Source organism: Idiotropiscis lumnitzeri, chromosome 1 (genome assembly GCF_059441095.1).
Source record: "Idiotropiscis lumnitzeri isolate Australia: NSW breed Sydney's pygmy pipehorse chromosome 1, RoL_Ilum_1.0, whole genome shotgun sequence".
Lineage (NCBI taxonomy): Eukaryota > Metazoa > Chordata > Actinopteri > Syngnathiformes > Syngnathidae > Idiotropiscis > Idiotropiscis lumnitzeri.
In genome coordinates, this window is record NC_142391.1 from 24315969 (window position 1) to 24332712 (window position 16744).

Consider the following 16744-nt stretch of genomic DNA (forward strand, 5'->3'; position numbering starts at 1 on the left):
AATTCCGCTGCTGGACCAGCCTCGAAGCCACAGCTGGCTGCTACGGCCTGGATCATTGTGACACTTCTGACCCATTAAACACCGCCTGGTGATCATTACTGTCAGCCACTGAGATCTGTGTTTAACATTAGTTAACGTAGGAATAACAGAGAAGCCGGGAGAGATCATGTTACTCACACTGTTGAGCAATGTCTGCGTGCAGGTTGCCATTTCAAAGTAAGCTTCATGAAATGTACAACAGCGTGTCAGGCTATTTGTATAGGACTGTGTCCAGAGAAGGTATATGCGGAGAGATGTGATATTCACAACATATCCCTGAGTGAGCGCTAACCCTATACAGTAGCAGTGCCTGTAGAGCACAAAAAAAAGTGTCAGAGCTCTTCCAGAAAGTAAGACAAAGACGGCAGTCAGTGGCAGGTCTCCAGACCAGGGCAGTTAAACACAGAGAGTGACCCCTCAACCCGTGCACACCCCTGGGAGGGAGTCATCGAAAGGAGGGCAGCGTGGAAAGGGGGAGAGGCAGGTTTGTCACAAGGGCTCTTTCTCAAGGTTCACTCTGTTCTGTTTGGAGGCTGCCGGGGAACGTTCAGCATAAACAGTCGTACCTGTCATTTGGGCAAACTCTGCATGTTTTTGTCAGCACAAGTACATGAATCATCGAAGCTTTTTCGGCTTTTATGATGTCATTTTGAAGCGCTACACTAAACATCTGTCACATTCAGGAAAGACCAAAAATATTGGAAGGAGGGTAAAAAAAAATAAATGGAGTCTAAAAATGGAGACAAAAAGCAAAAGGATTTTTTTTTTTACTCCAGGGTTTATAAAGGGCTATTTATACAGTAATAACAATTGAGCACCAAAATCCACAAATCCACTGTGAGTAAGGACACCTGCAATCGGTCCAAGCATCACATTGCGTGTTACTGTTATGTTTACATTTCAGCTGACCAAGAGATCCAGGGGGAGGTAAACCGTATGCGGGCAATTATCGGCCATCAGAGTGATGAAATAAACGTAAAGGCCGGCCCGTCACACCTGAAAACACACTGCTTTTTTTTTTTAATGCAGGTGCACTGTTACCAGACAGGCCAACACTTCACAAGAGACATAGATTCATTATTTATTTTTAGATAGTGACACTCCTCAGTAATGTTGGTTGGTCATTCTTTGAGGAGGATAAAGAATGCATGCGCACTAGTATCGTTGTATTATCTATCTACAACAGTTGCTCCAACGTGTGTGCTTAAAAAATCAGTTGCTTCAAAAGGTTTTTGGCAGCGCAGCACCGATTCAATTCATTAGATTGTCTATGGCATGTTCCTTTATGTGTTAGCAATAAGCTAGCGGTATTCAAGTTTTGTGGTTGCTTTGTACCGTTTCCATCAAAGAATAGACTCAGTTATTAGGTCTATCTGTAGACTCTTTGACAACAGTGCAAGTCTCTAAACATTTTTTTTTTTTATTTCATCTGGAATCTCTTTTCGCACCTCCCCCGCTGGTATTTTATGACTTTGAACGTGTCTTGTCTGTCTCCAAAAGTTTGCACGGGTGTCTCCAGTGACGTCATACTTTTCGTCTGAGTGGTTCTGCTGCTTCATGCATTTAATGCCTCCAGAGAAAACAAACAATAGTTGTGACAAATTTCTAAGAGTCCCAATCTGAACAGTTTTGTCTTCTGAGCACTATTGCCCTACCCACTGATTGGCTCATCTGCAGTTTTTGCTTGAATGATAATGAAATGAACCTGCTAGTCCATTCAGGTAATTGAACATTGATGAGTAGATTTAAGTAAGGATTGTGTTTTAAGTAAGAGGTAACTCAAATGTGTGTGTCTGTTGTCTGAATTTTTAATCACAAATTGTGTTTCACAGCTGAACTTGTTCACTGTCCAAAAATTGGATGCCGTACGTCCACTTAAAATTCAAACATTTTGGCCAAGCCTTTATATGGTCACTTTTATAGTGGTGATCATCGTGTTTTTTTGCTCAGTAATACACGCAGGCTGGGTTTATTAAATTTGCCAGTGTCAATCTCAATTAAGAGGCAATAACTGGGATTGTGTTGTTGAGGTTTATGGTCAAAACTGAGGGAAAGATGACTGGAGTGAAGCCATGACACAGACGCGGCAGTAACTTGAGCTTCTGCTGTGTCTGTCTGCGTGGTCACCCGCGTTCTGGGAAAACGCAAAACTTTTGCACACAATCAAGCACAATTTTGACGAGTTTATGAGGTCACCGAAGCAAAAGAGCGACTATACATTGCATAATGGGCACCCGAAAGTTTTCACATAGCCTACTTTGTGAAGGAGGAGGAGGTCAGCAGTCACATGGACCAGCAGGACTCCACAACGAAACAAACAATGTGCGCCCAAGATGTCGAAAGTTTGAAATCAGTCTCGTGAGGACATCTGACATTCCGCAACACACTGTCAGGTATCAGGTTACATCACCGGCAAACAGTTATCTCGCTGTGACGGAAGGCGCTGCGCCAACTGCTTGTGAAGAAGTACGCATGATGATGGCACCAGTCCACCAGACTTTCTTGCTCCAAAATAATCTTGCCCATTTTTCAACCTGTCGATAAAGCCATTTAACGGTGAAACTTTGCGTCAACCAGTCATGAGCATTCATTTTAAATGTTACACCTGTCCAACACGTTACAATTTGAAAATGTCCGTTCTCGTAACAATGCAACGACAACAAGTATAAAGTAGAACACGACAATAGATTAGTGATAGACCGATTATCGGCCGGGCCAATTATCGGGCCCGACATTTGGCATTTTGCATTTTTTTTTCCCCCCAAGGCTGATAAATTAAAAGCTGGTTTATTTTGGCTCGCTGCAGCACACACTCTCTCCCTCTCTCTTTCTACTGAGCTTGTCGTCCTGCCTGCAGAAGCAGATTGGCCAGCTCACAGCAACATCTGATTGTTTCCTTGTGCAGTGGGTAGCAGTCAATCAGCAATAAGCTGCCTGTTTGCTTTTTCACCTTGAGTCACACGCACTACAACAGACTTTGCTGAAATTTAAATGAATGTCAGTCTACTACAACTCACAACTAATAGAAAACGATTTTCCGTAGTAAACTTTAAAGAGACGTTTGTTTTCAGGGAACTATAAGACATGCAGCTGAGCCTGGGAGCTCTGTGCACTTTTTGTTAGACTTTTAAAATTAAGTTGTCTATTTTTTAAGATCTAAAAAATGTTGTAAATCACTAAAGTTGATTAATAAACGTGCTTTAATACATTTAAACCAAGTCAAGTTTTGGAGTTTTTATTTTTCAAAATTTTGACACCATTTTACCCTTTTTTCCGACCTCCATGACTACTAATTATCAGTATCGGCATCGGCCCTGAAAAAAGCATATGGGTCTATCACTACAAGAGATTTCTACAGTCAAAAGGTACAAGCACCGTTACCTTTTTTGCCAGAGCTCTTACGCATCCTCATCCTCGGAAAAGAGGGCCATGAGTAGTTGAAAGGAGAATCTGAGTCAGAATCCATCATGTGCTCTCTTCCAACCTTAGCTCAAGATTTGGAACAGCATCAGTTTACATCCATTTTGCTCGCGGTAGAAGACACCGTGGACTCGCTGCAGCTATTGCTCCTTTTTCCAGAGCCCCACTGTAGACACTCTGACACGTTAGGAGTGAGCCAGCATGTTCCCCCTGTCTCCCCCAACTACCCCTCCCCCCTAAAGCCCTCCCCCTTCCCCCTTTAAAACACTGAACTGTCCAACTCAGTCTACCGCTGTCCTCATCCTCAACTTTTCTTGTTCGATCAGACTTTCCGAACTCTTACTCAAGTCTATGGATCGCTCAGTGTTTTCACACATCTGCCTCACAGTTTGGAAGGAAAGGAGCAGGAAGGTGAACCCTGCTGGCAGTGGCACGCCGGTGGGGGTCAGTGACGGGCCGGAAAGAGTGACTGGAGTAGGGAGGGAGACGGAGAGAAAGTCAAACATAGGAGTGACTTCAGAACCTACAGAGAAGACAAACATGAGCGCAGACAGCCGAGTGGAGGTGACTCTCAGACACCGGAGAAATCATTAACCCCGCGAGTTCATGATTGTCTCAAAGATACGCTCGGCACACACTCGCGTGGCACAAAAGACATTCCCTCTCAGTGTGCTGCACACCTGGCGATTCCTCCCCGACCACACCAATTTCTCAAAAGCAAAGCATGGCAAAAGCATGCTTCCCCTTGTGAGGATGGAGAAAGGAGCTTGCAGGCTGCCAGGTCAGCAGACTCACCATGGAGACGACAGTGAGAGCTGTGGCTATTTTCTGCTTCGCTCTTCATGTCCTTTTCCACCCCCTTTTTTTCAACAGTTGCCAACTTACAATTCCCCGGCTTACAGCAACAGGAGCGCAAGTGGGCTCAAGTCATCTTGTCATTGATCACAATAGCAATAAAAGGACCCGCTCAGGATGCCAAACATGTTGAGAATGCACTAAAATGTTGCACGACCATAGAAAAAGCGGTTTTGAGGGCAGAATACATCAAAGTATCGCAGTTTAAACATGTGAGGGTGCTTGTGCGGGGTTTGGCGCGCATTAATGCCGCCTTTGTGGGCTCCATGTGAAGTTGAATCCGTTTTTTCCGCTCTCCAATTAGATCCCACAGCTGGGGTCGGGGACTCTTGTTAGCATTTTTGGCATTGCACTCATCATCTGTAGTCGCTCTGCCAAGCTATCTGTATCATAAATTCTCTGCTCTTGCTCTCGATTCCACTGACGCGCACCATTCTCACACCACTCCGCACTCTCCTCTCCCCGGGGATCTCGACAAGCTGCTGGAAACAGCTTTCAGGAAAGCCTTGGCAACCCCCATTCAGCCACAATCAGCCCCTTTTTCGTCCCCTTATGCGCCTTGCCCCATTCAGTGCACACTAACTCTGCGTTCTCCTTTCCGAACACATAACACGCATGCACGCACAACCATGAGTTCTTTCTTCAGATATATTGAGCAGAACACTCGAGGATGAAGTGTCATTTGCAGGTTGCTCGCTAAACTCACACTAAAATGCTGACCTAGTGCGAATTGAATTGGGGGAATGGGTGAATGAGTCTGTTTGTGTGTGTAAGTATTTGGGGGGGTAGTGTGTGCGTCACGTGCATGTGTGTCTTTTGGGTTGGGTATTTGAATTTGGGGGGCATTGGAAGGGCAAAGATGGGGGTTGAAGGAGGAATGGAAAACAAGGGACTTTTTTTTTATATCTATCAATCGGTAACCAGCATATTCACATGAACAACTTTAAATTGAATTTGCGAGTTGTCCATTTCATTTAGGTCCATTTATTTGATCAAGTTTAAATTGGAGAAGAAGCTGCTCCCAAGAAGTACGAGGAGAATATGACAGCTACGCTCAAAATTCCTCATTCCTTTGCTCGCATGGCTGAAGCTCTGACGGCAGAGATTCCATCGGACTATTTGATGACACTTTAGTTCAAGTCAAGAGTCCATATAGCGTGAGATAAAAAGAAAGAACCTTGGTGAAGAAAGAGACACTTGTTAATAAAGACTTAAACGCTCTTGAGGAATTACATAAAAGTGCTTTCCCGTCTGTGCAATTCATGCGTTTTGTTCAGTGAAATGTCGCACACATCATGAACATGCTTTTTTTTTTAATCGTTATTAAAAAAAGGCATTCAAGGGATCAGTTGAGGTCACAGGCGGCTGTGTTCAAAGACTGCACAGAAAAAAATGAATATCCTCTCGCCGCACACAGATGCAGAGAGCAAAATGGCTAAAGCATAAAGCATGGAAAACAACACCAGCCACAGGAAGTTGAAATTGCAGACGTTCCAGTGCCAAGTGTTGTAAAGCCCGCAGCCTCAGCTTGTAACCGCGACATTCTTATGCTCAGGCATCATTCTGCGCACCAACAAATCAAGCCAATCATTAACCCACAGGATGTTCCCCCTCTCAAGCCTTTTCCCTCTTGTCCAACAGGAGATCCGAAGGAAGCCACCTACAACCGCGTCGTTAGAATTCATTTGTGATCCAAAACGTGCTGGCAGGAGCAGGATGACTCTGGGTTGGTTACAGGAGCGCTCTCTGCACGCTATTTTAGAAAAATCCCTTCCATGTGTCCTGACTGCGGTGAACAAAGAGTGACAAGCATCCAAAAATTCGAAAAGGAAGAGGCCGGGGGGCTGAAATGGGATTTGTCAAACGTTTCCTACTGTTGAGCTCATTTAATGATTGGAAGCTACTTGGACACCTAAAACAATAATAGTCTCATTCATATCCACACCTGAAGCACCACCATCTTAAAAAAAGGATTTCTATAAAGATTCATACTGAAATGGGACTTTAATTATTCTGACGTTTAACATTTCAAGTAGGCCACTTACCAGAGTCAGACTGCTCGTCCTCTTGGTCCTCCTGATTGAGGCAAAACATTAGCGGCTCCTCGTAGTCCTGTCCAGAGAAAAAGTGTTGACCGAGCAGCACGCACATTTCCATAGTGAGACTTTTCCATCAGGTTACAAGCATTCCACCTCAACTTAAAAAAAAAACAAGCCTGGCTAAGTACAAAAACACAAGTGTTTGGCAGCGGCTCGGGCGTTCGACAGCGAGAGAGATCAATTAGGTAACCATCTGTAGGGTATACAACAGGTCCTACAGAAACATGAAACGTGCTCACAAAGTGGGCCATTCAAGCTTACTGTGCCAGGTGGTGCCTCCAACACCTTAACAATGACACTAAAACAATGAGGAGCATTGAGGGGCAGTGAGGTGGTGGCAGTGCACCTTCCACTGGCTGATGCAGATGTTCACACAGGTTGAATAGAGAAGATGGGGCATTTCGGCAATTTTCAATTAAATATGTAGAACAGAGTTCATAAGCATTTTTTTTTTACGCAATTCATCGTTTCACATATAGCAAGATTTGGAAGGACTGGCACAGAAACAAATCAATACATATTGAAAATACAACTCAGCATTGCATTGAATGTTAGTTTGTAATTTGTGTGAGCTCTGCTTGTTTTTTCTTTTCAAAAAACAGTGTAGAATTTAACGATTAATCGCAACTCGATTTAAACGTCTTAAAATATGCATCAATGTAAAAAATAAAAGAATAGATATGGAAATGTTGATCACATAACAATTTGTAATGATAACAGTCTCATGTACATTTATTTATTGTCATGCTTACTTCTGGCACTAACAAAACTGATAAAACGAAAATGTACGGTAGTTCAACAGTCAAGATAATTACTTCATTTTGTTTTTTTGTTAGTAAATTTAGTTAGTAAGTAAGGACAAAATGCAGATGTTAAAAATAAAAAAATTGTTATAAAATTAGTTGTTTACTTTGAAAAATAAATCAATAAATTGATAAAAATCAATAAATAAAATAAAACGGACCAAATTGAAATTGGGAACTGAAGATCGAATCGAAGAGTCTACTGCGCAAACGTTAAATAATCCCACGTTGCAAAAATGGGAATTTAGAAATTACGGGCTGTAAAAGAAAAAAATTGTATAATTGGATTTGAATTGGAAAACCTGTTTTGATTTGACAAAGCGAATCGAATCGTTTCAGTTTTGGTTTGTCAAACTGTTTTAAAAATCATTGCAACCTTGAATTGTATCGCAAGATATGTTTCGAGATATGAAATGGGTACATCTGAAAATCTTTTATATGCAGCTTTTTTTTTTTTTGCAAGTTGTTATTTTATTTTTCTAAACATTTTTAACATATCTTTTAGGCTTATTTTTTTTAACTACCATAAGTAAACTGAGACAGTTAATTTGACTTGTGTACAGAGGAACATGCAGATGCCACCTGACTTTCAAAAGGAAACTTCTTTTACAATCTGATTAATCAATTAAAAATGTTTGGGTTCGGTCACTCTGTGTGACTCGCTACCAAATAGCTGGTGGTTGCTGAAGGCTGATGTTTTTACTGTTGAATGGGACTTTCAAAAGCTTTGATGGAAAACAGTTTCCGTTTCGTGTGCAGTTTAATGCGGCAATAATTGTACTCACATTATCGTCTGCAGCTGAATTCTCTTCACTCTTATCAGCAAAGGGTCCTACAACAACCAAATTCCTGTATTATACTCAACAATAGTACATCTGTTTCTAATAATGCATATCCAATATTATATACGCTGGTCCATATTGCAATAAGCGCTTGAGTGCAGATATATCATTGGGGTTATTTTGCTGTACAGTACATTTCTATCTTGCAACGAGCGCAAGTGCTAATTATGGTGCTATGTGATCACAGTGACCTTTAAAGTGCTCAAAGGCAAACACGTAGTGATTACCAATGAATTAGGTCACGTGGAACCCTTCGATTATTCACATTTTCCACTTAAAACAGTCTCCTTTTTCACTTTGCAGTACCTCACATTTCCACATGAGGTCAGTCAATTCGCAACAACACCAGAGAAAAAAAGGGGCTCAAGGTAGCCACTTGAAGAACAGTTAAGTCTGGAAAAATTAAACTCAGAAATCCCAGTAATCTTATGGTTATGGATTGGGTAGAATACCGTTTTCTGCAGGATCATCCACCAATTGTTCTTTGCCGAAAACGGTCTCCGTCCGGTCTCTTCTTAAAGCTTTAATCTGAAAAAAAGAAAGGCACACCTTTAATATAAAAATCATGAGAATATTACAATTTACAATTGGTGATTGAGAAAGCTTCTCCCTGAATATTAAGATGTACAATGATACACTAAAGACGACTTGTTTTATACAAATGACACAGCTGAACAGCTTGATTTGAGAAATATTTCATACTATCTAAAGCAGAGGTGGGCAACGTTTTTGATTGGTGGGCCACAATGGGTTCTAAAATTTGACAGAGGGGCCAGACCAGGAGCAGATGGGTGGAGTGTTTTGGTAACCTCACCTCATTCGAGAAAAATATACATCGTTTATAGAGAAAACTTATGCTTTCATTTTAAATGAAAATGAACAAGAGCATTACAAGAAAATGTCTGTCTTTGACACACCAGAGTATTTAGAAAATAAAACATTAACAAGTCTTATTTATTTAATTTTTTCAAGTTCGGCGGGTCAGATTAAAAGATTTATCGGGCCGCATAGTCACTCCGGGCCGTAGTTTGCTTCAGTTTCCAATGCATCTTTCAAGACATTACTCGGGGGGGGGGACAAAAAACATCACACTAACCTCTCTGAGAAAGCCCTCATCTCTAAGTCTGTTTCTGAGCAGCTGAATATCAGCATGCCGGCTCTCCTCTGAGCTCCACTTGAGATTTTGTCGGACGGTCAGTGTCAGATTGCCCGTGTCGTGACAGTATCTTAGCAACCGGGAGCGGTCTGCCCACACCTGAGATAGTCCAGCAGGAGGTGTGGCCAGAGGGTTGGGTGGGCTGCCACAAAATGAAAGCATGGAAAAATGTCATACAAAACACACTTTGACATTTTAATAGGAATTTGGTTGAAGGCATAATTAGAGTAATTGTGCTACCTAGTGGGGATGTTTTTAAATGACATTCTGTTAAGCCTTAAACTCTTCACCAGCAAACTCTCATTTTTCATACAAATTAATCTGTAGTTGTTTTTTTTAAATGAAGTAGCCACTGAGAGTGCGGTCGCATCGCCCATCCCTGTACTAGAAGTTGCCACGCGTCTCACTCGTGGTACGGTTAACTCAGCTCCTTGTTTGAATGTAGCTAACAATCATACTTTGTGAGGAGCTCCAGCAGTTCTCTGTTGCCCGATGAGCGTGCCAGCTGCAGCGGCGTGACCCCCTCCTTGTTTGTAAGATTGATAGCCATCAGACCTCCGGGCTGACAAAGCAGCAGCTCGGCCAGTCGACACAGACCCCATCGCACGGCCAGGTGGAGCAGAGACTCTTTGGGACTGCGATCTGTGATAAGAAGACATTAATATTCAGATGTGGCAAGCAACCAGGTGTGATAAAGAGATTAAACTGTAAATGAGATATCAGTGGGGAGACTTCAATCACCTTTGTGGCACGTAATGCTAATCTCCTCTTTATGAACCGCTTTCTTAATTAGCCTACATGTCACAGATTGATTTGTTCTATGGCCCAGCACTGAATCTCTCTGGCCCACTGACCCACTTTAAAGCAGCGAAAGATGTTTAAAAAAAAAAAAAAAAAAAAAAGCAGAAACTCATGTGTTCTTGTCAGCTATCGGCAGTCCAACAAGATCTAGAACACAGGCTCTTTTCAGGACAAGACAATATTATTAGCTGACTGATGCATGTTTTTGGTGATCTTGAACTAGACAACTCTATATTGTGACATGTCACCATATTATGATACATCTAAGACAAGAGTATTAAAAACACTTTGTAATATAAAGTACAGGTGCTTCTCTGTAAATTTGAATATTGCAGAAGAGTTCATTTGATGCCATAGTTCAATTAAAAAGTGAAACTGATAAACTGAAGGGCCATTCCTAACAACTCTATTTTGTGTATTAATTAGCCAGCAATTTTCTTTGACATAATATTCTAACTTCTTGTGATGGAGTACAATATTTGGATTTCCATTAGTTGTAGCCAACAATCATCAAAATGATGACGAATAAAAATCACTGAATATTTCGCACTGTGCGGAGTTGATATACGTTAAATGTGTTTCACGATTTGAATCGAACTACAGCCAGAGATGGGAAGTCAAACCCTTCAAGGCCTTCTCTGCTGGCCCCGAACATAATCCACAAAGCATGAGAAAAGTGTATTTAATATATGCCTTGCAAAATTCATAGTGCTATGTGCTTCGATGGGATTTTTGAGTTGATAGACAGTTGCGATCAGATCAGATCACGAGTTGCTTACGGGGCGCCTTCTCGCAGGCCTTACGTTGAAGGAACAAACGTGTTCTTTTATTCGATACTCACTTGTGACTTGTGAGTTTTGTCTGTATATCATTTCTCCAGCCTGTCATAAATGATGGCGTCATGAGAGGGATTTTTTTCAAGTCGGACTAAGTAGAACTTCACTGAAGCCCTATGTGTGAAACGCACGGTCCGCCACTGACTTCGGCAATATATTTTAATGAGCTGCACCTGCAGTCCACTGCACCAAAGCCAACTACAACCTTGGTTATGAGTAAAAACATAAAAAATGACCACCTTTTGATGGTGTTAAAAAGGCTGAGCAGTTGTACTTTAATAATAGATAATACAGGCGCACCCAATAAAGAGTCCAATAAGCATAAATTTAGCGAATAAAACAGCGTAAAAGTGCGACTGGTTTAGCAGCCAGCAATGAAATATTGGCCAATACATAAACTGTGTGAATGCATAAATGAATAAGCCCTTTAATATTTTTCCCACTTCATTCAACCATTAGGGCCGACGAGTATGTGTAAATTTCCCAAGGTGAATGGACTGGACAGATGTGTTCTTAGGGTGTGCAAGTCAATATTAGCATTGCTCTTTCAGCTGCATTTAAAGGTTGACAAGTACAAGCCCTTTCGCGTCTGATTGACTGCAGACATTCGTAGGGAGACGCTGCAATGAAACAGGCCGCCGTAATAACATTAGCCGGAAATCTAGTTTGTCGTTTATGTACCGTAGGTGGGTGCAAACCACAATTGAGTTCATATGAACAGACGGTGGCATCTAGCGAACATGGTGGTCAGTGCACAAGCCACACGCAAATAGATGGAGCTCCGCCTCAGGCCATGTCCAGATGGAACGGCTCTATTAACCACATTAGAGGCTGCCTAATTAGCGATGATGAATTCAACAGAAGCACACATGTGAACATGATCATTTCCGATTTCAGACCGGCAAGCTAGCGTTGGAAAATGCTAATGATGGTGGAGAAGGCGTATGGGAGTGGTGGAGGGGAACAGAGTTGAAGAGTTCACCTTGGCGAGCACATTCTTGTAAAGGAAGTGTCTCGATTGAGTTTGTAGCACATACATTGCATACTTGTAAAAAAAAAAAAAAAAAAAAGGGAAAGTCATAGCACCGCAAGTTTGCTCTCTCTCTCTCGCCTCCATTAATGTCAACTTAAAAAGTGCGTGACTTTTTATCTCCAACATGATATACCGAACACACGCCAGTAACCTCACTGGACACCTTAGCAATTACATTTGTAACTTTGAATCTGACAAATCAACACAACATCCCAAACATATGCACATGTTTTTAAGGCTATGTTTGAAAATGAAATACCAATTTTATTTGACCCTTTGATGTAAAAGAAGATACTGTATAAAGTCCAGCTCTCACCGTCTGTACTGGGATTCCCCAGAACATTCCAATTTGGAGGAATATCCAGGTTAGCCATGGCGAGGGCAACACGTCGATCCATAGCCCAGCGCGAGCTCTGCTGGCCCAGGTTGAAGAGGTCACTCAGCTCTTTGTGATCCAGACAGCTTCGACTATGTCCGTGGGTGACCAGGTGCTCTGCCAGGTCCTGGGAATGATTTTTATTATTACCAATATTTTTCTATCCAACTACCTGATATAAATCACACCTTTTATATACATTAAATTTTAGGATGTTTCCTTAAAAAGATGAAATAATAACATCACACAAATAATTTGAATCCATCTAAATTTCTATATACACCGTACAATGCAAACCTTTTATAACGATATTGGATTTGTTTGTATGAGCAATGTCATGTTCATGTACAGTACCAAAATGCCACAAAGTAGAATGCTGACCTCCATTAAGGCTCAACTGTAAAAAAAAAAAAAAAGTAACATTCTTTACGGGTTTAGAGTGTCCAAATAAATTCTTCGGAAAATGTTTACTCTAAAAACAACATTAGTGGAGGTCTAAGACTTTGACACAATCCAGTAGGTTTCATACCTGTGCATCGTCTTGGACATATTCCAGCATTGCACCCCCCACCCATGTGAGAGGTGTAGTTTCGGAGCTCAAGTAGGCCTGAACCGAGACCACCTCAGCGAGGTTATGTCCTAAAAAAAAAAAATTATAATCAAGACATTATTTCCGCTACGTGTCTCTGTATATCACTCATGTGCTCATTCTGTCCTACATCCGTAGTCCCTTGGGAGGTAACAAGTGACACCAAAGATTTGCTAAACAAACATTCACATCAATCACGGTGCTACTAAGCTTCCTTAAACATTTCATCAATGCATCTTTACTGACTGATAATGGCTACTGCGCTTGCATATTTCCTTCTGGTATATCGCGATAACGATGATTTACTTTCCCCACAAAGGCAGGAACCGTTGCTCTTTAGCCACTTTCGTGCACACACCGAGCGGCTTTTTGTAGCAGGAACACTGGCCTGTGCGACAGCTTGCCGTCTCTGTCAAACTGCACTGGGGCACAGTAATGTTGACATATTGTTTGTGGAGCTGCTTCCCTCCTGAGAGGAAGCTGATAAGATTCTGTGCATTTCCAGACGTCAAGTAACAGATTTTGTGTGCGCGTGTGTGTGTGTCCAGATATACAGTGTATGATTGGAATGGTGATATACAGTTCATGGCTATATCACAGACAGGATAGAAAACACCAATTTTCCGGAGCAGGAGTTCCATATTTAAAGATGTGGTTGAGGGGTGTTCTTCGAGTAAGTAAGATACACATACAATCATACAGTGGAACCTCCAAAGTCCATTCCCCAAAAGGTATATAAATTGGAGAAAAATATGGCAAGTCAAGGAAAATTTGGGAGTTCTTTTTCAATGTGACACCATGCAAGTCATTAGCAATTTTTGTGTGACTGATGAGCGTGTCGATGATTAACTAATTTTGAAAGTTTTGCCAGCTAATGACGAGCATGGGAAGGACCCAAGCTTGCAAACTGTTCTCGGGCCACTCCACTAAGGTCTGGGTGAGTAATTAATTTGAAATATTTTTTTTCAAGGTCAATTACTCTTCCCTGACCCCATCTTCTGTAATTCAAAACTCATCCTGATGTGCACTGCTTACACTAACAACACGGCTGCAAACGGGGGGAGCCAGCCTACAACAGCAGTCACTGTTGCTAAATTAGCACGCTATAATTAGTGACGTGACTGATGTTAATACTGGAACAACATGAGTGAATCAGTCCGTTTTGTGTATGACGAGAAAGGAGCTGGATCAAAGGCAACGATGGAGTCGCACCAGTGTGTGCTGAGCAGTGAAAAAGTCACAATTGCAAAATGCAAATTACAACAACCTGGAAGTCAGTCGGTGTCACAAAACGAACCGTTTTGGAGGTGCCACGGCACAATCGCACTAACACATACCAGGCACTATGAAGCACAGCATGACGTCGCTCTGTGCTCTGGTGACATGAACCAGTGTGGATCCTTCCAGGACAATGAAGACTTCGGCATCTTCCAGCATGGAATCCAGTCCCTCCAATAATGCAAACACCTTGGCCTGGCCCTGAGGCAAAAAGAGATGAACAACAACGTTAACTACAGTCAAAGGATTTATCTGCGCAAAATACATTCATTTAAAACAAGGATTTTTTTTTTTCATTCTCGTTTAGATTTGCAAATATTAGAGTGGTACACTAAATCTGTCAGCAGATTTTTTTTCTTGAGGGTACAATAAAAGTTCCCCTCAATAAAAACAGGAATGCCTTTTTAGAGTCTGCCGCAAAGACCTGCACTGATCCCAACAGACCAGAACACTTTGGACGCCTGATCTGAGAAAGCACAATGTGAATTAGAGTAGAACCATAGCGCAGACACATAGACTGATCGGAACCTAAAACACTCAATTGAGCATGTAACAACATATCTATGTCACTCTCAAAAAAAAAAAAAAAAAGCCTTTTCTCCCCACTCTCAAATAATGTTGTATGATTTGTTTGGTGGAGTTTTTGCACCGAATGCCCTTCCTGACACAACCCACCCATGTTTTGGCTTGTTGTGACCGGCTAGAGCAGCAGCAGCATGTACTGCAAGAATACCAGTTCACTAATCAACCAGTCATGAATAATTCATTTTTAAAGAGGCATTTTCCATCAGACAATTTTCTCAAAAATTCTGTCCACATAAAATTACAATCAAACAATAAAAAGAAAAGGCACGAAAGACACTGCAGGGATGTTTACAAGCAGAGAATGAGATAATGGACACTAATGGGGAAATGTTTCTGAGGAATCTAACATCATCCTGAGCGTTTTGTGCTGGACTGCTGCTCGCCAGTTGTGCTGGGCAAGGGAAATCTATTACAAAAGACATCAAGATGTGGCATCAGTAGAGTGTGAATTATTCTGGGAAAAATATCAAGTGAATGAGGTAGAAGACACGGTAATAGCGCCAGCTATAAGGATGACCTTGAAAGACTGTACATGGAATGTTAGCATTGTGTGGCAAGAGAGCGTGGCATTCACAAAGTGTTTCCAGTTGTCTCCTATTCTCCTTCTCTCATTCATATTATTTCATACTTTGGGTTAGGGTTAAGAAAAAAGAGATGAGATGAGAGATGAGGCAAATTCTTCTGCAGACAAATAAGGATATCTTCTCATGTGGAAACACACAATCCCCAGTTTCCCTTACTCATGTAATATAGATCCAACATGATTCATTTGCTCATTTAATTCATGATATGATTATCAAACACACTTTATAACCTTTGCGCAAATGGAATGGTTACCAGTTGGGGTTTCCCGATACAACATTTTCCACTTCCGATACCGATACAGATATTGCGGCCGAGAGTAATGTCTAATTTTGATATAGGAGCAGGAATGATACATGCTGTAATTTATTTTTTTTTAGTATGAATTGTTAAAAGAGACTTGAGGTTATACTATTAAACAAATAATATTGAAATAAATAAATAAATGACCCATTTATTCCAAACATGGGGTGCATCTAACTATTGGATACATTGCATACTGTTACTAGTTACCTATTAAAAAAATGCAGTTAGTAATCAAAGTGCCATAATGATGCTCATCTTATCAATAAAAAATGTGATATACTGAAACAGCAAATATTTTGTCTATTCCAATTCCAAAAGACTACTCAAACTAGTGCAAAGCCTTTCCACTTTAATGATGACATATTATTTGATCCGACAAACAGGAAAACAAGGAGCATATCCTTTAGTGTTACAAATAGGATGTGGCATTTATTTGTGTAGCCTTGCAATGACGTCAACGTGACAAAGAAAGCAACATGAACAAACATTAAAAAGGATTCAATGGACCGAAAACGTTACAGCAGGTCGAAAACTCCAGTCCTTGAGGTTTCCTTTATGTCTTCCATCTCACGCCACTCCAACAAACTTGAGTGAAATAATAAAGCTCTGAAGAAGCCTGATAACGATCCTGATCATTTTGGAAAACATGCAGGATAGCAGCCCTCGAGGACTGGAGTTTAACACCTGTGCAGTACATCAAGAACCATACCAACCCTTTGATCCTCACATTAATATTTGCCAACACTTTTGGTATGAAGCAAACTGAAAGGCGAAAAATATTTACCCTGAACACATCCGCTGAATGATTTAACAGGATACGGACATATAAATTGAATGGCAAGTAAATGTTCCTTTCTAACTGAGCACTTAAAGAAAAAAAGAAAAAAAACAAGACTGAATGAATCATACGGTTACTGATTTGCCAGTTAGATAAACATGATGCCAAGCTTCTATTGATAGTGGCACTGACTGATGGGTATTTTTTCAAAGAAAATACGATTGAAAAGACATACGTGACTCACTGAAACACAGATGAAGGTCTGTACACGATCACCGCATGAAAAAATACTTCAACCTCAGCAACCTTTGTGAAGAACAACACAACCCCTAACTTCTTCATATACTAAAAAGCAAAGTTTTATTT

The 16744-nt window shown here is 41.2% G+C and overlaps 1 protein-coding gene across 4 annotated transcripts in view; it reads right to left on the reverse strand.

The window, feature by feature from the left end:
• The window catches only part of LOC148343891 (rho guanine nucleotide exchange factor 28-like), a 34228-nt gene extending 19906 nt beyond the window's left edge, over positions 1–14322 (reverse strand). For 2 of the 4 annotated variants that reach the window (XM_088291151.1, XM_088291143.1), the window contains exons 1-8: positions 14187–14322; positions 12790–12899; positions 12201–12387; positions 9673–9856; positions 9155–9356; positions 8511–8586; positions 8002–8048; positions 6360–6426 (exon numbers count right to left, since the gene is read on the reverse strand). In XM_088291151.1, the coding sequence (XP_088147277.1) occupies positions 6360–6426; positions 8002–8048; positions 8511–8586; positions 9155–9356; positions 9673–9856; positions 12201–12387; positions 12790–12899; positions 14187–14286 (973 nt within the window). In that variant the 5' untranslated portion in view covers positions 14287–14322. Of the gene's footprint in view, positions 1–3420; positions 3539–6359; positions 6427–8001; positions 8049–8510; positions 8587–9154; positions 9357–9672; positions 9857–12200; positions 12388–12789; positions 12900–14186 lie in introns of those variants that run through there. The other 2 variants (XM_088291166.1, XM_088291157.1) reach the window with 1 other exon arrangement.
• Between the last annotated feature and the right edge of the window lie 2422 nt (positions 14323–16744).